We start from the raw sequence: 23,242 nt of genomic DNA on the forward strand, positions 1-23,242 counted from the left end.
TAAATACTTGCGATTATGACTATATGAATGAGTAGTTGGAGCTATTTTATTCCTAAATTCTTCATGACATTCTTTACATTCATACTTAATTCTGGTGTAGATGTTGTCTACGGTTTTAGGTTTAGTTTTAGTTTTAGCTTCAGTTCTAATAATATCCTTAGCATTATCTTTGGGTTTGAAAACATAGTCATCTTCATCCGGATTATACACCCTCTCCAAGATTTCATCGGAGAAGCCGCTTTGCGGATCTTCCACTTCATCCTCATACTCTTTTCTTGCCATATTTAAGTGTTCATCACTTAAATTATGTTTGGCAAATTGTTTCCTTGTTTCAAAGGCCAAATCACAAATATAACAAAAGTTTACGTTTTCTACTTTAGACATCTTTATTTTTATAGACAAAATTTTCATTTTTGAAAACATACAAATTGAAAATGTCTACATCAGTAAAATGTAGTGATTGTAAAGATAAATCATGGAGAAAATGTTGTGATAAATGTTTAGATAGTTTATTTGGATGTTATATCTGTAAAGGTTACTTTAAGAATAGAGATTATATTAATCATATGAATATACATTATAGTGATCCTAGTCTATATATAACTTGTATTATGTGTAAAGAAAATCAACACATCAGTGGATTTAGATTGAAAAATTTTAAGTGTAGATTATGTATTTATTTACATAGATATAGATATACACTCACCAAAGATAGATTCAAGGAATATGCTGGAAGATTTAACATAAAAGTTTAGAGTTACGCCGGTTTTGTGTACAAGTTATCCGTGAAGCGGTTGGGGGACCAAGATTGAAGGTCCTTACACCGATCCCCGCAGAGGCGTCACCAATTTTCGCAAGTTACATTGAAAAAAAAAACACTTATCACTGTGTTTCCACCGATCTCAGTGTTTTTGACTGTATACCCATCACAGTGTGTCCCATATACAGTCTCACAGCAGGGATCATCCTTTTTAAGAACTGTGAATTTGGTTTTTTTTTTATCTCACTTAGTTTCATAGTTTTTTTTTTCATCAGAATCCTGAAAGGCGGCATCGCCAATCGGGGGACGTTCACTGGAGTCAGTGAGGAAGGAACCCCAAACCTTCCGTTTGCTAAAGCAACTTAACTAGACTCGATGATTTAACCACTACGCCAAGTGAGACAGGAAGTTTTAGTTTTAGATTGGTTAAATATTGATTAGGGGTATATATGAAAATTTTAATTATTTTAATATTTTAATTTTTTTGTTCAAGTTTTCTTTTTTATTCAAGTTCATTTTCGCAAGTTGGTTTTACGTGCTTGTTAGTTTTATACTAGTACTGGGATACGTCCACCGGAGTCGGTGGGGATAGAACCCGAACTATCCGTCTGATAATGGTAAATTACCAGCTTAACTCTGTACTAGTGGTTTGCACTAAGTGAGACAAGAAATGATAGTTTTTAATTGTATAAGAAGTGAATATAGAGTGAATATACAGTAGTAGATAAAATAGGGAAACCAGCAAGCAGTAAAATTTGTTCCTACTCGACATGCGCGATTAGCGTTAGGAGAAGGGAACAAATTTTGCTGGTGGCTGGTTTCCCTGTTTTATCTACTATTCCCCATAGGTCATATGGTGGAATCAAAAGTTTATAATGGTTGGAAAAAAGTCTAGATACTTCTGTCCAACCGATCAGTAGTCAAAAACAATTCAAGTTTAATATGCATCCAATTGTAATATCGTATTGTTTTCAAATGAGTGACTGCTACCTGTTGAAAGTGGCCATTCGTTTCTTCCAGTGTTCTAACTCAGCAGAGGGTCCCACGTCATCTGCCTCCCTTCTAATCTGTTCACTCTCTGCTAACACTGTCTCTATCTGCTTGCACCACTGTCCCAACAGTGTCTCAAGTTTCTCTGTCGTTTCACTACTCGCAGCCGCGTCCTAAAATACCAGTTACATAATTTAAGTTAAGTTAACTAAGTTAAGTTCGAAAGAAGTAAAGACATCATTCAGAAAAGCCCGACTTGTTCAACACAGATCAAAAAATTAACAGAGTCAACATCAAAACCAAATTCAAGTGATATTTTTAATCAGAAAATGTGAATTGACAAACTACTTGGTAAAGAAGTTGGTTATTAGTGATAACGAAATAAATTCATCCAAGCCCTTAAAAGATGGTCATCTTGCGGTGCCCCAGTTTATTGCGACCTCAACATAGCTGAAGATGGACCCCACAAAATCGGGCTATCCATTCGAACATATGAACCCACACAATCGGATTTTCAAGTTTTGAGCTTATGAACTCACACAACCGGGTATTAGTGATGACAGATTGCCTCGTTTTATTGTTCGGCGAAATTGTTTTACATGCCTCCATCCGACATCACAAACGACATATTGGAAAAGCACATGTAGCTCGAGCTCTGAGATTACAATTAGATCTTTATAATTAGAAAAGGCATCTACAGAAATTGAGCCACAATTCTTGAGAAAAAATATACCTGGCAGATTGCCAGAAAATAGATGCGAGAGCGTCATTGAACTGTAGCTTAAAAAACCAATGAAGAATATGTAGTAACAAATGAAGTAGAACTACAAACTGTGCTGTCTCAACTTGATTTAGAAACTCCTGGGAATAGAACGTGCGGACAAAAAAGCTTCTATTTGATTGAGATACTCACCTCAAATTGAAGACAGCTTAAGGGTGAGGCAAGTCAAGTGAGACATTGCAAATATTCACGCGCGTCAAGCAAAACTAGCGCTATTGAGAGCGAAAAATGATGTCTCGCAAACAAATGAATGACAAAAATGTATAGTGGAATGAGAAAAAAGTATATGAAGTGAGCGTGAAATAACTGTTTTCAACAAAAATTTAAATGACAAATAAATAAAACCGAGGTAATGGGGAGGTTTGAAAAATAATCTAAAAAATTTTTTATTGAAAAAAAAAACAAAAAACGAGGCCTAGCAAAAGCTTGATATAGGCTTTGAAAAATATTGAGGAAGAAACTCGATAGGAAAAATTGGGGAATCAGTGGAAATCAAATAAAAAACCACGTGAAAAGCATTTATCAAGATGGCAAAGCCACAATGGTAACCTGATAGACGGAATAGCCGAGAGGTAACGTGTGTGATTCACACACCGATGATTGAGAGTTCAATCCCCTGCCTCCTTGAAGCTGTCTGTGTGAGGATGAGCGCGTACTTAACCATAGCTTCAGGTTGACCATAGCCTGATTAATGTTGGCTGCAATTATGGTACTACGTCAAAGTCTAAGACGCAAAAAAAAGTGGCCATAGTCACCAAAAAAATAGCAATGCTACTCATAAAAAGAACACTCTGAAATGTGGGGAATAATAAGAAAAATGGCAGCTGAGAACAGGCCGTAGTAGCCTAATGCTGTTCCACTGCGATTACGCAGGAACCAAAATTATTAATTATTAAGAGAAAATCCCAAGAAAAAAGATGACATAACAAGCATTGCCTGGAAATTGACATACCAAAAAACAAGGTCTTCTCTTCTCAGCTTCCGTGTCAAAAAAGGAAAACTCACATCTCAACGAGAATATCCTCGTCCTTAGCAAATAATCAATTGCAGTGCTGAACACTTTGGTACAAAATAAATATATTTTGAACGAAAGTGGAAAAAATAATAAGCAAAACTTCTTATACGTTTTACAAAATTCGAAACACTTTTAGAGATTTTTCATCTTTTTAGAAATATTTGACAAAATTTAAATTCAACATACTGAAAAAGAGTGCAAACCTTTGTTAAGAGTAAAAATCACGGTAAACCAAATGACAAGAAAAACAATTTAAAAAACTAAGAGTCAAAAGAAATAAAAAAAATCACGGGGGAGCAAAAAGGAGCCCCTGATACGAAATCCCAGTAAGTGCACGAGTAAAAGCTCAACTGACTCATACGAGACACATTACAAAATACCTTAATATGTAAGGTTTCGTAGCTACATTTTGATTCCCCAAGCATTATTTTTAGATTAGACTGAAATAACCGGCGATTGTTCATTTTCACGTTTGTTTCTTTAATTGAGTAAGTGCAAGAACAAATAGCAGAAGTCTGCAGAAAACACTGATCACCAGAAAGTGAAATTCGTAGGAACCAATACAACGCAAGATCCATTGTATACATCAAAAATGTTTTTTTTTAATAAAGAACAACAAAAGAGTCTACCCACACCATCTCACGGATGGAAATGCAGATTTGCTCGTTTCATAAAAGCTCCAAATTTTATCAGTATGAAATACTAATGATGTAAATGAAAAGAATTTGCACTTAGCAGGATTAGTGTAGAAGAAAATGACAACTCGCAATGAAGAGCGGTAAATATGGCAAAGTTTAGCCAAATGATTTACACCAATAAGAATGATATTCAGAAAGGTGACCGGACAATAGATCGAAAGGACAACAGATCGAAAACAGAAAATTTGGGACAACAGATCGAAAATTAATCTCTGTTCTTATTGGTTGAAATTAAGCATTATTTGCGAGCTGCAATATAATTACCACACTATGGCCATGCCTCGCGAGCCATGGCCATGCCTTAGCGGCCCGTGGGACTTGATATGAATCTATCACAACCGAACAAAATATCACAACAGAACATGTTATATGCTGTATAATGAATGAGCGCTCAAATCTGATTGGCCAGTACTCAACTTGAATAATTTAATTTTCGATCTAATGTCCCAATTTTCGCGTTCGATCTGTTGTCTTTCGATCTATTGTACTAGCACCATTCAGAAATCACAACCCCAGAAGCCATCGCATTTTCGCGAATACGCAAATAGTGAAAACTGACAACAAAGATATGTTAATTGTAGATATTTGACCAGAAAATGAGAGAGCATTAATTCTCAGACCAACAAAAAGCGATTAATTAAGAAGGCAAAATTTACTGTAAATCTTACCGAGAAGAGCTTTTAAATTATAGATTTGGTATTCGACGACACTAATCAGATACAGTCTGATAAAATTTTCACAAAGGAAAACTAGCCGACAAGCAAAAATTTCGAATTATCATACACGCAATTGAATTTCATCATACAGGCATTAATGTTCTTATCGTATTTTCACCGTGTAAATAAATGTTAGACGTCAATACGAATTAAGAATTGATCTGAATGACAATTAAGTTCATCTTGCATGCGTTTGCGCGGAATCTCACCTGATAACCAGTAGGAGTAGACAGCATGTCAATGATCGGTGTGTACTCATACTCGTGCAACTGGATTTGTCCTTCCAGAGACGTCCTGGCAGCACCCAATGTGCCCACGAATTTGTCAAGGGAGTCCAGGAAATCTCGCACTTGAGTACCTTTGCTGTTCTTAAGTGACCCCCACGCCTGAAAGGCCAATAGATTGGCAAAAGAGTTCTAGATTTATTGACAATTAATTCCTATTTTCGTTTAACATCATCTGGTTAATATGATTGATAGTAACAGTCCTAACTTGTGTTTAATTATTGAAAATTAGGTTCACCAGGTTAGGTAGGTGTGTCGAGGTAAAATTTTGAAGCCTGAAATCTTCCCATACTCACCAGATTCGTTTTAAAATTTTTCATAATGCTTTATGTCCATGGAATGTAAGTGTTTTTAAAAAGGGGATTAATTAACTATCACTTATCAAATTGATATAATTTAATAAACAACGACGCTTAACTATGTGTTGCATACCTCGGGTGAGCTGGCTTTGAGAGCTGGGATCAAGGTAGTGGAGAGGTATGTTTCTAAGGCTTCCAACACACTCCCGTTTGTAGCATCCATCATACCAAAATTCACATCCTAAACAACGAAAAAATATTGAGTCAAAATTTGTGATGCAATGACCCACATAAAAATTCAGTTTATTTTGCCCACAAACAGGGAGATACATTAGATTATGATCAAAATGGCGTCAAGAATTCTTTCATGATGTTCAACTACAAGTTTGAATTTCTTATTTTCATGTTGAATTTGATGCCCTTTGAATTCTAATGTTTTGATTTTGGCGGCAATGGTAACAATCCACCTTTTGAATTCCTTGGAAACACATGAAAAGGGAGAATGAGAAAACCTTCTTTAGCTGAAACAATTTCCAGCAGAAAAATTCTTTAAAATAATTCAGTATATTTTCAAAATGGCATCTTTTTCAGTGCTCTTGCCTACAAACATTTTAGCCAGGGAAATACAGAAAGTTTTGTTTATTGTTAAAACCTAAAAACGCTGAAACCCAGAGCTACTTAAGAAAAGTTGTTTAAAAAACGGCGTACATTAACGATGGTCTGATTGGTGACTTCTTTCTGGTTCGAGTTCCTTACGAAGAACATGCACAGACCCAACAGGGGTTCCTGCATTCCGTTAGTGATGAACAACTTCTTAGTTGCAGCACCTGTTATTACAGTGCTCGCTGCATCCAGACGCATGGTTGGGACTGGATCTCTGGCCACGTCCTGATAGAAGAACATCAAAGCCTTCGAACCACCCGCAGCGAAGAACTTCTCGATGTAGTCCCATCTGAAATCAGGCATGATCAGATAACTTTCGGGGGCATAAATTAAACTTAAAAATATACCAGATATTAATCCTATATGAAGTCCGAATGCTTCCGTTTTTTTTTGAGTTGCCGCTGAGAGTGCTCGTGATATCAATTCAAGTGTCTGCTTCACAATCGCCAAAACTATGAGAACTATATAGAGAAAATCTAGCTGCTACAAAATAAAATTCTGACAAAATGTTATTTTCTGCAGTTAATTCAAAATAACCAAATAAAAATTTCGAGAAAAGGAAAATTATCCATGTTAAACTATTGGAAGCAGGAAAACTTTCTGAAAATTTTGACAAAAAAAAACATTTACGAAACTTGAAAAAGTTCACAGGATAATTAATGCAGCACAGAAAACCCGAGCATACCCCTCAAGCATAAAAAACTAAGATAATTTTACCACATCTCATGAGAATGGAACTTTCTCTTAAACAATTTATACAAATTGTCATGAATCTCAGGAACAGATCTTATGTTTTAAACTGATGTAAGAACCAATAGTGTTTTTAGCAATAGAAAAAGCTTGGTAAAAACATTCGCAGCAAAATACTATCGATGGGCACTGATTTTGACCTACAACTACGACAACTGCATACAGACACAACTGTCTGGATTATTTGACGTTTAACTTGCTATAAAATATAGCTTCGCAGCGACTAAAACGTCACGGATCCAGAAAACAAGAAGTGACAGGAAAAATATATATGGTCAAAAATTTTCGAAGCTTAAAGAACAGAAAGTCGAAAACAGCACTTAAATTTTGGAAATTAACTCTTGAATTATTCACTTGAACTTCAGAGAGTGTTGATTTTAAAAAAAGATAACACATCCATAGCAAGCTAATTTGACCAAAATAAACAAGAACCACAACTAACAAAAAACATTGAAATGAGAAAACAATAGGTCATTTTACTGAACCGCTTTTTGAGGAAAAATTTATTGGAGCCATATAGCGGACTAAAAAATTAAAAAAGCTTTTGTTGTAAGCAAATTGTCGTTAATTTTTTACGTGATCCTTTCACAGTACTTGCCTCAAGTAATAAGCCTTTTTACGTCTCGTTACTATGAAACTGGGTATAAAAACAGTATTGAAAATTTTTCACAAATTCAAAACGTATATTTCAACGAAGAGGCTGGGTAATGTGCCTTTGTCTGTGTCCCGACCTCGCTCAACCACATTTTTTACTTAACTATGTATCAAGTGAGGAAGAGATAGAAACCATATATTGTTCAAAAATAATTAGTGTATCCGTTTAAAGATTGCTTTAATCTCAAACAACTAAACAAATTGAATAAGACCTCATTAGAAGGCAAATGATACCTGCAACTAAGGAGACCAAGAGACAAGACAAACAACAAAATCAAATAAAAACAACAAGCATTAACAACGACAAAAACTCAATGCCTATCTATTTTTTCAATTAAGAACATATTAACAAAGTCAAAATAGCATCAGATGAAAACTATACAAAACAAATTGACCTGCACTTTACCATGAAAGTTGCCTGTACCGTATCTTTTGAAAAATAAACGTGTAGACAAAAATAAAAAGGGGAAGTTAAAAATACGTTTATCAAAGAAGAAATTGGAACATTATCAAAAATGAAAAAAAAATTATGAAAACTCTTAGTACCAAAGCCATAAAACCACTTTTTAAATGGTAAAACAGCAATGCACACCATTTTGTAACTCAGTTGAAAATGACGCGGCCTCTTGTTTTGCTGGGATTACGCCACAATGTAAAAGAAAAACGATTTAAAAAATCGTAAGTCATAAGAACAAAAACTCATTTGAAAACATTAAGTGGATTAATTTGTCGCTGACTAGGAACCCATTTAGACATGTTATTACTGAGACTAGGTCAAAAGAATGAAAAACAACAGCAAATACAGGCGGAACTCAAAATTTCACAAACAAGTTTACGCAAACACAGTGTTGAAAAATTGTGGCCTTTTTGATTGGCCTTCTCGCTGAACTTGTAAGGTAAGTCCATTGGCTTTCATTTAAAAGTAATTTTGTTTTGTCAGTAACTGAGCCTTGAATTGAAATCTTTCTGGTCTGTAATTAACATTTATAAAACAAAAAATCAATTTAAAGAAAAAAACAAACAATAAACAAAAAAAGAGAAAATGATTTGTATTATCAAAAATCTGCTGAATCAATTGAAAACATCAATTGAAAACAATCAATTGTTTCTTTAATAGCTCCTAAGGCAGTTAATAAGACCTATGATTCATTAGACTCAAGACTAAAAAACAACAAATACAAGCAAAACTCAAGAATACGAAAAATACCTTGCCGGAGCCATAAAAACTGTGAGCTTTACTCAGAAAGCACAACATTTATTCATTGGGCCTCCTTGTAGGGCTTGAATATATCAGACTCGTCGGTTACTGGGACAAAAAATGCAAAAAAATTTAAAAGATGACAGAGCAAAAATACAATCCGAATGATTTTTCCTTGCAAAAAATCAACGACGACCTCAAAATTAACCTTTCTATCGCGGTACGAAAAATGTGACAAAAGAACAGAAAACTTCCTACCGTTCACAGAACCTTAAACCTCCGTAAATCTACAAAAACACGCAATTCAAAATCTTTTTAATATTATACGCATGACAACCCTTCTAATGATACCACTCACAATTTTGTACGAAGCTTATATCGATCGGCAAAAACTGACTGAACAAAAAAAACAAGTTGAGCATATAGTTCCTCCGCCACTAATTGGGTCGCAACAACAAGCTTGAACAAAGGTAACAAATCGCAATTGGAGGTGGTAAGAAATACAAGTTCGTAATAAATAGCATCAATAATCCAGATAACAATACAGATTACGACCACTAATATAAAGGATTATCATAAATAGGCACATCAACCGGTTTTTTTAATGGTCGCATTAATGGTTTTTTAATGGAAAAATCAAACCGGTTTTGCCATAACTATGGTGTCGGTTTTTTTATGGAAACCCAATCATGTAACAAGCAAAGGCTGGCAAGTACTAAACGCGTTAATGGATTTAATTAGTCCCAAAGACGTTTTAACAGATCCCAAATGTTAAAGCAGAAAGAAATTTTGAGAGAAAGAAATGAACTGACCTGTCGTCGGACAAGAGTTGGTCCTCGACACTGTTCTCGTCTGTGCCAACCACATCTGCTAACTTGTGCCACAAGTAGCGATGTCTCTCGTCGGTCTACAAAACATGGAAATCCATATGAACCCGAGTGAATATAGATGCAGTTTATTTCGGGATTTCGGGAGTAAGTTTGATTTTTTGTATGATCCTTAGATGACTACAAAGAAATCACATAAATCATAAATGACCCATCATGGTTACAAAGAATCAAATATGATCTAGTATGACTGCTTAAGAATTTTGTATGATGAGTGAGCCGGGCTACTTTATATATGTTTTGGTCCACAAAAAGTTATTTTAAAATTTCAAAAACCGTAGAACACTAAGCTAAAGCAAACAGAAAATCTTGCCGGAAGAAACAGAATAAGCTACATTTCGCATCTGAAAAAAGCTTATCCAGACAGGTATTTGCTACATCAGCGCCGGAAATCATTATCATCCCGAAACCTACACAAAATCTAAACTCGGGTCTCGCAAATCTTCTGAGACGCAAAATAAACAACCGTCTCTTTGGACCAATATGGGCGTTGATTGCCAAGAAACTAATTTTTAAAAACTTACTGTTCTGTTTTTCCGCTGAACCGCCAAGCTACGCCTCATATTTGATGAGCTGGCAACTTCCAATTAACCTCACGCAAAAATCAAGAAAATCAACAGCATCTTAATTATTAAACCTACATGGTTTACTCCATAATTGCAAAATTTTCCCGCAATTATTAAGAATTACTAACAATGTAAATAAAAAACAGATGGCTTCAAAATTCTCCGATTGAGTTGATTGATTTTTAAACAAAGAGAACAGGTGGGAATAATTTTGCATGAATGGAAGTCAATTTCTGAAGATTTGCTTGATTGAATTGCCTTTGTATGATATTTTAACCAAAAATTCACCAAGTAGCCTTGAATTAAGCAACGGCTTGTTTTTCATCATACAAGCAAAAGATCGAAAAATGTTTTGTATCTAAATGAGCACAAAAGAACTCGATGCGATCATAAACTTTATGAGCATATTTTTTAAAAATGTCATGTACAAACGTCAAGCTTAGAGAGTCTGAATTTATTGCAAAAAGTAAAGAGTACTCAAAATTGCATTGACGAAATATTTAAGAATTGATGAGGCTAACAAATGTGTGAAATCAAAATTTATCAAAACTTTCATTTTTTGCCATTCATTCTGGGGAAAACTTCGAATAGCTATCTTGTAACATTCTCCACATTTTCTGTCAGAATAATACAAGATAAGCCTATGTGTTATCAACCTTTAAAGATAAGATATTCGTTCGTCTTAAACTATTGTTCTAATGCATGCCGAACACCACTTCTGAAAGACGAAAAAGGTTTAAAAAGGTATCATCATAATCATAATTTAAAAAGCAACTAACCTGTCCTCGCCTCTCTTCCTTCAACTGCTTCAGTCTCTCTCTGTTGATCTTGTGGTCCTCAGCCTGCATATTCTTCTTACCCTGTTAACACACAGCGAACAAAAATAAGCTGAAAACTTTTACATCTTTTTGGGAGGCTCGCAATAATCGAACTTATTTATTTAAAAAAAACTGAATTCAGAAGGGTTTTCCAAAATTTTAACTTCAGAATCAAGTTTTGAAAAATCTTTGATTTCTGAAAAAAAACAGGCAACAAATGTCAGCATACTTTTCTTTGCCGGCCTCCCTTTTTGTCATCCTCAGCCGCTTTCGGTTCGTCCGGCGTCTTTGGGACCATTCCCGAGGGCTCATCTAAATACATAATTCACAGAAAATTCAACTAATATCTTGGAGAAACATGCTAAAATTGGATCACACGGTTAAACCCACTCTAAATTTAAAAGCACAAAAACATACAGAAAGCAAAAGCACACAAACACATGTTTGATTATAACGCAGACAAAGATCTTTGCCGTTTTTCCATTCACCTCACACCCCAACCCCACCCATCCACCCATTAAGTTATGCTGCCCACATGCCCCAAAGTTGCACCATATGCCATCATATATTGCAAATCATTGTGATAAAATAGCACTTGTACCGCGAACTGCAAATAGCATGTATTCACTAAGCTTTGTGAGGGTGGGGGGGGGGGGGGCAAACGGAAGAGATCCGCAGACATTATGAAGAAAGGAGTTTGTACTCACATTTGGCTGCAAAGAATGAAGAGATATGCTCGATGAAAATGTTGAATCAGATTTTTGCACTAAGACATATTAGAGTACTTTAAGCAACCGAATCAACTGATATAGTTATAACATTTTTTCAGATGCAATTTTCATATCATTTTCGGCAACAATCTACGAATTTTATCTGATGGAACGGGCCGTTGAAGGGTATTCGCATATTTTGAATTATTTTAGAATTACCAAGAAGGCACGGTAATGTGCGATTGCACATAAGGTTCCGACCCCGCTCATCCCCAATTTTGGCATAATTGTCTACCAAATGAGGAACAGAAAAACCCCAAAAATTCAGGTATTTTTCAAAAAAAATGGTGTATGAACAAAAAGATAGCCTCCAAAGCAAATAACTCAGTGGAGTAAAAATGACGCATTAGATTCATGAGATCTGCCATTATTAAGAAAGCGAGTCAAGACGAACAGAAAAATCAAATAATAACAACAAACATTAATTACATCCAAAACATTGTCCAGTTAAAAAAAGCTTAATAACAAAGTCAAAATGGCGTCAGATAAGACACAAACTAAACAAAATAACTTGTACTTCACTACAAAAAAGAATATGGGACCAGTCCATAATAAGGCTCGGTAACAATTAGACAAAAAAGAACAAAACATTAAAGTTAAAAAAATTGCTTATATTTTTTAAAAGCAATAAATTTCACAGCACTGAAAACCATTAGAAATCAACTGAAAACATCCCGTAGGTTTATGATTAATTATGTTTCTATAGGAGGGCATTAAGACCTGTCATTATCCTATTTTTTATGCAGTTACAAAAATAACAAAAGAGACAACAAATAAAAATTCAATTAAAACTTGCCAGAAAAAATGTCGAAGCCATAAAGCAATATTTCGCCCCTCAAAATATGTTCGATTACACCTTTGTCAAACATCAATAATGTGATATGTGAACTCTCCTTAATGAGACTACGTAACAAGAAGATAAAAAAAGAAAAAAGGGCAATATCAATTAAAATTTTCGTATTTTTGAACAATAACTATTTCCAAGGTCATGAAAACCGTTAGCTACAAACTGAAATAAATTAAAAGGTTCGTTTATTCGTACAAAGGAATCCCTTCAGACCTTTATTTTCCCAGAATATGTCTTAAGTCTATAAAAAGGAAGTCAAATATGACAAAAAAATATATTATTTTTATTGTGAAAGACCCGTGTCGAAGCCAGTAAAATCATAACGAATTCTTTGAAAACATTAAATTTTCTGACACTAATACCATGTGACGCCTTCGCTAGACATCAATAATGTCATATAGGACCTATAATTAACGAGACTAGGTAACAAACAGAACACAAAAAGAACAAAATTGCGAAGTCGTGTTTTTTTAACCTTTGAAACCAATTGTTTTCAAAGTCTTGAAAGACAGGAGCCATCTACTCAAACCAGAATATTGAAGAATATTGGCTCAACTGTTCTTCATAAAACACCAATGAAACCTGTCATTATACAGGAAATTCAGTACGAGTAAAAAGACAGAGTAAAAATGACAGTTAAAGACAAAATTGAAAATTTCAATTTAATTTTTCCAGAAAGCAGTGTCTAAGCCGTTAAAATCATGATCCATATTATAATGATTTTGATATGTTAGATTGTGCCTTAATGTGATATGTAATCAGTCAATAAAATAATAATGTGACAAAACAAGAAAATGCGGAAAATTCGCAAAGTCATAAAAAATAAAAAAAATTGTAAAATCTAGTAGTATCAAAGCCAGAAAACCATAACTTACCGCAAAAAAGTTGAAATATTTATTCAGTAGAAAAAAGAGGCATTCTTTCTTTGCTGAGACTAAGCTACAAGTTAACCAAATTAAGAAAAGAAATAGAGGTAAAGTTTAATAAGCCATTATTTATTTAAAAATCAATAATTTTTTTAAGTCAAAACGATTATACGCTTTCAAGTAAAAAAACAGATACAGAAATTTGGAAATATCACCAGTGAGTTTTGATTTGAAATGTTCTGTTCCTCAATTAATATAATAAATATCGATTATTTTTGAAAAGACCGACTGATTACAATCCGAATTATTTTTGGTTTTGTTATTGGTTCAAAACAAGCCCTGCTAATGCTGTTTATCCATTAAGGACACCTATTTTTCAAATGTTATCAATATCGATAATTTTGTTAGTTAAAAATCAAAAATAATTGCTGCGTTTTTATAATCAACGAGTAAATTTAGCAAAAAAACGGCAACATTTTAACTACAGAGCACTCTTGATAAAAATGGAAGTAGCACTAGCCCCCTTTTGAGCTTACAAAAATTGTGTTTGCGTGTGTACTTTAGGAAAATTTAATCAAAGTGGACTAAAGAAGCTTAGTTCGTGCTGTTTTTGATACATTCGGCCAAAAATTTTGCCAAAAATTTAAATAAAAGTAGTCAACAATATTTCTTGTCTTCCAAAATAAAATTCTTTGAAAATTTAGCAAATTTTTGCAAGATTGACGAAAAATTAGGCAAAAATTTAGGAAAATGTGAATAAAAATAACGCAAAATTGGTCTAATATTCACAAAAATTTGAACATCGATAACTCGCTCTAGAAAACGAAATTCAAGAAAATCATTTTAATTCCATATTCTAAGCTGGACGGGCTTTTTAACGATACCACTCACAACTCTCTACGATGAATATATTGATCGTTCAAAATTGTCAGAACAAAAAAAACCATCTGAGTATATAGTTTCTCCCCCCTCAAGAGGGCTCGGAGCAACAATGCAAAAAAATGAGCATTTTCATAATTACCAAGTTATCAGGATCTGTGGTACGCACTCCACAGTACGATTGACAATTTTCCTTCAAAAGTAAAAGAATTTCAGCATAAGTTTCAAGCAGTTCTGACGTTGCGAACAATACCAATTTTTGAACAGCCAGCATAACAATTTACGTAAAGATAAATAGTCAGGCTAAGGAAACATTATTAAAAATTTTCAAACAGTTCGCCCATCAGATCACAATTAAATAGTCTCAAACGGCAAAAAGCTTTTTGTTGAAATACATTTTTTTAAAAACGTGGGAATATATATGCTAGGCTGGTTTTTCTTAAGTCAAATTTGTACTTCTTGTTTACGCATCCAAAATTCTACTTTTCCAATCTAGCTGGTACGTCATCTGAGATTTCAAAAGAAAACACTTGCATTATGCACATGAGACATCAAAAACGACAAAGTTAAAATTTAATTCTAAAATTTAGTGACACAATTAGAATTACTTATACAATTGCTTCAACTAGTCCACAACACCTATTTATTAAGAAAAAAGCCGAAAAAGATCTAACTGAACGTTCTGAACCTTGAGTAAAGATCAGTTGAAAAAAAGGAAATTTTTTTTTGGAGTTGGGGTTTGCATTTGCGTGACTTTCTTTGTGTGTAATGTGTCTGTTTATTTCAATTTCATTCAAATTGTACCAAACTTATCTTTCTAGAATGCGCTACGGCTTTTTTTCAGCCGAAAAAGACGGGAAGTTTTTTTTTTATTCAAACAGCACAATAATTTTCTCAAATGCATATAAGTTGCTTTCCGATACTCCCAACGGTTTCTCTGAGAGAAATTAATGGTTGTTATTGCAACCTTGAGATTTATGTTAGAACATACTGCGATACGCACAGACTTGCACGAGCCATCTTGTTTGTTTTATATGTACCAAAAATGCAGTTCATAAAAATTTAAAGAAATTTAAATAAAAGACATAACTATATATACTTATATAAGATAACATCAAGCAAAAATTAGAAGCTTTATCATTTCAGCAAGTTGATGGAAAAAACCAATTTCACTGTAAGGAGTGAGATGTAACACTAGGGTATCAAGAATTACATAAACCATTTTTAAAACTATTTGGAAACGATAAAGCTGTAACAAAGTGACAAACTTAGCTCATTTGATCAAGGCCAAAATTTCATTAGAAACTTCAAGTCCAACTCGAACATTTTGTCGGAAGGGATCAATGCAATAATACTTCATAGACTTCAAAAGTTAAATGGGAAAACTTTCATTAGAACAAACAAAACTGAACAAAAAGACTGCAGGTGTGCCCGATAAGCAAAACAGAAAACTTTCTAAGGGTCCAATAAAAAACAAAAACTAATCGCAATCGCAGTCAAGAATTAAATTAAAGCTAATCTGACATACCGGCTGCAAAAACTTGCCTTAGTTCGAATAGAGCCGGAAATAGGTAGAGAAATAAATTGATCAGGACTTTTTTAAAGAAAATGAAGGGAACAATCCAATTAAAGCTGAAATCCGTCTCAAAAGTACTTAACTAATGAAGCTCTTCTCGACAGTAGAATCTAGCGTACATGCTCCCAAATTTCCTTCAATTGCTGGTTGCATAATAAATCAACGTAAGCAATAATGAATTTGATAAACAAGGTCAGTCACATCTTATCAAAAACTCATCAAATTAGCACGAAAAACTCTTTTCGAGCCTCAGCGCAAAAAACTTTAACCGAAAAAGCAACAACCAGACACCAATAAAAACGAAACATTACGCACTAAGCAGTACAAACTAAAAAGATTTGTTATAAAAACAATATATCCATTCAGAAAAATCAGATAGCCAACATTTGAAAAGCAACAGAAAAATTACAATTCTCTTCAAAATCTGTTCATTACCCGGAATGTCACAAATTTAGCAATACAAACCGAGTTACAAAAAATGAATCTGTAGTGGAAGAAACTGAAAAAGCTAATGTGATAAAAGTTTTGATGTTCACGCTATAGTCAAATTCTGTTAGTCTCACAATGTTTTTCAACCAGTTGTAGCCTTGATCTTTTTTGAGATCTCGAGATCTGAAATTACAAAATTTTGCCTTTTCTTATGTCAAAATATTTAATTAATATTTACTGTTGACCAAGAAAACGACATTATCTCAAAAGCAAAAAAACCGTCTGATTGTTTTTGCAAGAAACTAGTCTTTTAAGACAACAGGAAAATTGCTATACTCGAGAATATAATTTCGAGAAAACCAGTTAATTGAACAAATTGTGGCGCGGCTCTAAGGGACACAGAAATTTTCAACGCATTAGCCAAAGCGTTAACAAACGCCAAAATACTGCACAAACCTAATGAAAATGTTCGAAATGACCATTTCACCCCGATGAATATGCTTACTGAAGTGCATAGATAGATTCTACGTATATTATATTCATTAATTACGCTAATGCTCAGTTAGAGGGCAAGATTTTTCTAATATGTTAATTCCCAATTTCATTTCCTCACCTTTGGCATTATGTTTCTTCAAAGTTTCCGCTGTATTATTCCATATAAGTTTCCAACTCGTATCTGTTTTAGATCCTACCTTTTCCACAGTGCATTGAAGACTAGATTCCCTCATTGCCCTACCTTTTCAATGAACTTTAGTTCAAACGTTGGTGACTTACCTCCAATTTGGGTTCCATCGCCAGATGTTATCAAAGGCGGCGAAACATCGTCCGAAGGTTTGGACGGTTCCGCCGATTCCCCTCCAGACGTCGCAGCGGCATCCGCGTCCCCTTTGGTCTGCTCCTGCTCCGGGGGCGCAGACGTTGGTTCCGTTTCTTGACCCGGTTCCGGATCAGACATTCTTGCGGCTCAATATACCACAATCACTACTCTTGAATATTTTTAACAATTTTCAAAACGTGTTTGGTTTCAAATTGATTTGTAAAAATGAATTAATTGACTCTAAACCAGCACGTGGCTTTATTAAAAACTTTTCAACTCAATAATGTAATAAACAACTTGCATAGCCATAATTTATGCTCAACCATTATTTTACAAAACGTTCATTTGTAGTTCGTTGTAGTTAAATGTTAAGCATTGTGTTGCTCTGCAATTACAATTCGTTCAGTCTTAGCAACCAGCTTAACTTTCTCTTCAAACAGTTTATAATCTAGTAAACAATACAAAAACAGGTGCGCAGTGAGCTTATCTTGAATGAAAAAGTGTACGATTTTAGTATTCTGAATCGTTCTACACGTTATGACGCTCTTAAACTATCCAAAGAGGCGCTTATGCATTAATTTCAGGAAAATAATGGTACGTCTAAAAATTATCTAGATTACCTATAACAATGATACGGGACATTCACTCTAACTCAACGAATAAGAGCATTTCTTTTGCAACATCTTAGCCTTAAATTTTGCTAACTTTGCTCATAATTATGATTACTAAATAATACCCACTAACGAACACATTCTAGCGTAAAAAAAAGCGTGAACAAATTGTTCATAAATTTGACATTCAAAAACCGTTTGCATCTCTAAAATTCTACAAAACATTAGCTGGCATTCAGGACAAAATGCTGTAGAAAAGTTCTGATCCGTTTTCCAAAGCAAATAGTGCTAACTTTTTTTTTGTTTTAAATACCGCTATCTAATCTGTATCAAACGCGCCAAGTCCATAAGCAAAAAAAGGGGGGGGGGCAGAAATTCCGGAAGACCAGAGCAGAGAATTGAACAAGGAGGCTCGGTAATGTGCTTTGAGAATTCGAATACTATGTTCCTGCCCCTCTCAACAACAAAATTCCCTGGTTCTCCAAATTTGCAAATTTTCTAAAAGCAAAATATTGTTCAATTCACATTTTATAAACTACTGAGGCTTAGAAAAATAGAATTATTCAGTCCGCTGAGAAGAGGGATTCAGAAAGTGAATTGAGAAGCTCAAAGAACAAGTTAAAAATTAAATTTTCTACTACTGCAATTAAAGAAGGTGGTCTATGGGTTCCAAAAACACTCTTTTGTCAGAAATTTACACATTAGATGTTCATAGAAAGATATTGTTTTTGAAAAATTCTGCTTTTAGAGGTTTATCCGTATTTGTCGTTTTTTGTTATCTTATTTATTAGTCCCATGAAGAACAGGTCCATTGGCTTTTAATGGAGGCAAAAAAGGATGTAATTAACGGTTCCAGTTAATACGTTGACTTTTTATTCCGACCCCACTTGTGGGGGAGGGCAGGAACTATATACTCAAATGGGTTTTTTTGTTCAGTCAATTTTGGCCAATCGATATATTCATCGTAGAAAATGTGAGTGGTATCATTAAAAAGCTCCCCCAGCGTTCAGTTCAAAATTAGAAAGATTTGCTTTGAAGTTCGTTTTTTTCGAGGAGTTATCGAGGTTTAAAGTTTTGTGTGAACACGGGATATTTGTCACGATTTTGTCCACTTTTAGAGTGACTTTTGTTCAAATTAAGATTTTTTTCCTTTAAAAATATTAATTCAAAATGAATCTCACGCTACAAAATGAATCCATTTTGTGTTTCTAATAGACGAAGGGCGATAAAAATGCTAGTTCTGGTCTCATAGGGAAAATTACTATAAAAAAATCGAATTCTAAACGAGAGCAGTTTTTTTTATAAAACTCTTCATAGTTTTAGTTAAAGTCACCTAGAGACTAGTCACTTTTCATATCGAGGTTCTGTTAATGACAAACCTGATCTACAGACATATGACGCCCAATGGACGAAAATTCGTTTTCAAGGAATAGCTCCAATTTTTTTGGCTTCGACTCGTGTTTTCGTAATTTTTAATGAATTTGACATTCTTTTTGACTTTTTAATACGTTTTTGTAGTCCTATGGCATAGACTCGACGTTGAATAAAAGTGCAATAGGCTTCCTAATGAGCATTAAGTGAACCTATCTAGTGCTTGGAGTGGATAGCTGATGGCTGTTAGGACGAAATAATATAATTTTTTGACTTAATAACTTTAACCCATCTTAAACTTATCTTGTGAACTGCAAGTCAGTCTCAGTAATGAAAGGACCCCGTTCCTTTCTACTGTTGGCTTAGAGAAGACGTTCAATGGGTCAGAGATATTTTTCAGAGAAAATCTTATGTTTTAAATTGTTTCGACACTTTTCGCACTTTTCTACTGAACTTTTGGTTTTTGCCTGTATTTGCTTTTTGTTAACATAGTCATAAGAATTATTGTGGTGTCTTATTGATGAATTATGAACAACGAACATCATTGTCTTCCCATGGAAGCTTAACTTAGTGTATCTATCGACTTCCTTTGGAAGCTATTGAAATAAGCAAAAAATTCGTGGATTTAATATATTTTTCAAATTTGTTGCTTTTTTGAAGTCTTATCGTTAAAAAAGAACAATCTCACTGCTGTTAAGAAATTAATTGGAATAGAAATATTTTCACAGAAAAGTTTTGAATGGCTTCGTTATTTTTCATTTTTTGAATTTTACATTTTGTTTTTTTTTTAAAATTCTGTTAACGTAAAATGCTGAAAGGTCTCATAAGCTTCTAATTTGGGATTGCATGGATGATCTTACTCAATGCCCTCAGTTTATATCGAATACTCTTAAAGTTTATGCTATTATCGTTCTCAAAAAAAAATTTAAGATTTTCAGTTTTTGTTGTTCTTTTTCCGTACTTGTAATTTATTCTCATCATTGAGAGGTCCCATCCAAATCCTGGTAATTCAAAAATTGAAGTATCTAATGATCTAATAATGTCGTAACTGATTTTTCGTTTCTTTAAAAACATGCGTTTTCATAAAAAGTTTTGTGAGTGGTCAAAATATGTGTCTTTTTCTCTTCTTTTAGCACATTTGCCTATTAACAGATCCCAATTATTTTCAAATGAGGTTCAAGAGAAATTTTTCAGTATAATTTTAGCTGAAGTACAAATATATAAACAACAATTGAAATAAAAACAATTAAGATAAAAGCTAATGATTTTAATGGCTTCAATAACGTGTGTTTGCAGATTCTGTATTTTTTAAAGTTTTTTTCTGCATCCTTATTCCGATCCTATGGCTTAGTCTATCCAAGGACAGGTGCTAACAATTTCATAGTGATTTATAGTAAATTTATCAAGTATTTCGTTAAAAGCTAATGATTTTCAAGACGATTGAGATTAACTGGTTTGGAAAATGTTGATCAATTTTTGAATTTCGTCTTCTTTCTTCTTTCTATCGACTTGTTAACTCATTTCATCAAGTAAAAGTCCCATCTGATGCATAGTTAAGAAAAAGTAAATTTATGTAGTTAAAGTTTTATCTGATTGCTTTGTGACGTTGTTATTAGGTGCTTCTAAAACTGGAGAGTTTTTGACGTGAAAAATTTATTTTGACTTATTTTTTGCTCTTTTTCTCGTCTTTTTAATGGCAAATCTCTTTTTAATGGTGGCAAATCTCTTTTTAATGGTAGTCTTTTTAATGGTGAGCGCTGCAATGAGTCATGTCATGTAAATCAATTAGCATTTTGGGAGTGTGACGAATTTTTTTTACTCAAACATCTATTTTTGATTATCTCTTCATTTGATTGACAATTAAGTCAAAAATGCAGATGAGCCCGGGTCGGAACATGTGCGAGCGCACAACAACGAGTCCGCTTGATTACTTTTACTTAAGTTGCTGTAAAAAAACATCAAAAGATTTTTAAATTTTTAACCGTTTTTTAGCCTTCTCGCTTAGTCTCATTGATGACAGGCTTAAGAGGCTTTCTGATGAAACTTGAAAGAATCTGATTTGTGTTTTTCACATCCAGTTGAAATTTCTCAACTTTTACTATATTTTTTTTCAAATTTTCAAAAATTTTTAGTGGATATTTGAGTTTTTCCGGTAATAGTTATATTCCTGTGGGCTCTCATAATCTCAATAAAAACAGATCTCATCGTTTAGAACTACTTCACTGCTTAAAGATTTTTCAGCAATTGTTAAAGCAAAAAACTTAAATACGAGTTTCAGAAAGCCAAAGCCAAAAACGCAACTACTAAAAAGAGTTATTGAGTTTTATAACTCACATCCTAGACGATAGTTGTCTGTAAGACAACCATAAATACCATTGGAATTTTGTTTCAACAAGAAAGAGACAAAAAATATTGTAACAGAATTTAATTTGCAGACATCATACGAATTAACAAGATTTCTTTTTAAAAAATTGATTGAGACAATCATTTATTGGAAGCAAAAACAACAGAATTAACAAATTTAGCGACAGCTCAATCAGGGATCAATTTAGTAAACAATTGACCTTTAGGTGACTAATTTTTTCACAAGAAATCTTGTTGAGAAAAAAACAACTGCTTAGATTCTTATTAGTTTTGCATTTTTCAAGATAAACCTTAAGTCAACAATTGCTCAAGACAAAAACATAAAACTGATTAAGGATAGTCCAATTTTTCGTCTCATTATTTTTTTTGTCGATTTGTTAACTCGTTTCATTAAGGAAAGGTCCCATCTGATGCATAGTTCAGAAACAGTAAATTTGTGTAGTTAAAGTTTTATCTGATTGCTTTGTGACGTTGTTATTAGGTGCTTTTAAAATTGGAGAGTTATTGACGTGAAAAATTTATTTTGGGTCATTTTTTGCTTTTTTTTCTCGTAGTTTTTTTAATGGCAGATCTCGTGAGCGCTGTAATGAGTCATGTCATAAACCAATTAGTATTTTGGGCATTTGACGAGTTTTTTCCACTCAAGCATCTATTTTTGATTATCTCTTCATTTGATTGACAATTAAGTCAAAAATGCAGATGATCGCGGGTCGGAACATGTGCGAACGCACAAGAACGAGCTGGTTTACTTTGAATTTAGTTGCTATAAAAAATATCGAAAGACTTTTACCTTTTGACCGTTTTTGTAGCCTTCTCGCTTAGTCTCATTGATGACAGGATAAATAGGCTTTCAGATGAAACTTGAAGGAATCTGATATGTGTTTTTCACATCCAGTTGATATTTCTCAACTTTTACTCTATTTGTTTTCAGATTTTCAAAAATTTTTAGTGGATATTTGAGTTTTTCCGGTAATAGTTATATTCTTGTGGGCTCTCATAATCTCAATAAAAACAGATCTCATCGTTTAGAACTACTTCACTGCTTAAAGATTTTTCAGCAATTGTTAAAGCAAAAAACTTAAATACGATTTTCAGAAAGCCAAAGCCAAAAACGCAACTACTAAAAAGAGTTTTTGACTTTTATAACTAACATCCTAGAGAATAGTTGTCTGTAAGACAACCATAAATACCATTGAAATTTTGTTTCAACAAGAAAGAGACAAAAAATATTGTAACAGAATTTAATTTGCAGACATCATACGAATTAACAAGATTTCTTTTTAAAAAATTGATTGAGACAATCATTTATTGGAAGCAAAAACAACAGAATTAATAAATTTAGCGACAGCTCAATCAGGGATCAATTTAGTAAACAATTGACCTTTAGGTGACTAACTTGTTCACAGGAAATCTTGTTGAGAAAAAACAACTGGTTAGATTCTTATTAGTTTTGTTTTTTTTTAAATATTTATATTTTAAGATAAACCTTAAGTTAACAATTGCTCGAGATGAAACAAAATTTGATTAAAGATAGTCCAGATTTAACAATTGTGCCAGAGTTGATACAAAGCTGATAGTGTTAGTCTAGTAGAAATTTACTATTTTTACTAGCAGCAGTTGCGCGCAGCTCTGG

General features: G+C 33.6%; 1 protein-coding gene across 1 annotated transcript in view; it reads right to left on the minus strand.

Moving 5' to 3' along the window:
* The window catches only part of LOC142334848 (dynein axonemal heavy chain 5-like), a 36,467-nt gene extending 18,921 nt beyond the window's left edge, over positions 1 to 17,546 (minus strand). Inside the window, exons 1-8 of the mRNA XM_075383175.1 lie at positions 17,221 to 17,546; positions 11,309 to 11,391; positions 11,041 to 11,121; positions 9,621 to 9,715; positions 6,252 to 6,495; positions 5,677 to 5,784; positions 5,170 to 5,346; positions 1,751 to 1,923 (exon numbers count right to left, since the gene is read on the minus strand). Of these exons, the coding sequence (XP_075239290.1) occupies positions 1,751 to 1,923; positions 5,170 to 5,346; positions 5,677 to 5,784; positions 6,252 to 6,495; positions 9,621 to 9,715; positions 11,041 to 11,121; positions 11,309 to 11,391; positions 17,221 to 17,401 (1,142 nt within the window). The 5' untranslated portion in view covers positions 17,402 to 17,546. The remainder of the gene's footprint in view (positions 1 to 1,750; positions 1,924 to 5,169; positions 5,347 to 5,676; positions 5,785 to 6,251; positions 6,496 to 9,620; positions 9,716 to 11,040; positions 11,122 to 11,308; positions 11,392 to 17,220) is intronic.
* Between the last annotated feature and the right edge of the window lie 5,696 nt (positions 17,547 to 23,242).

Source organism: Convolutriloba macropyga, chromosome 2, assembly GCF_964194025.1.
Source record: "Convolutriloba macropyga chromosome 2, txConMacr16.3, whole genome shotgun sequence".
Lineage (NCBI taxonomy): Eukaryota > Metazoa > Xenacoelomorpha > Acoela > Convolutidae > Convolutriloba > Convolutriloba macropyga.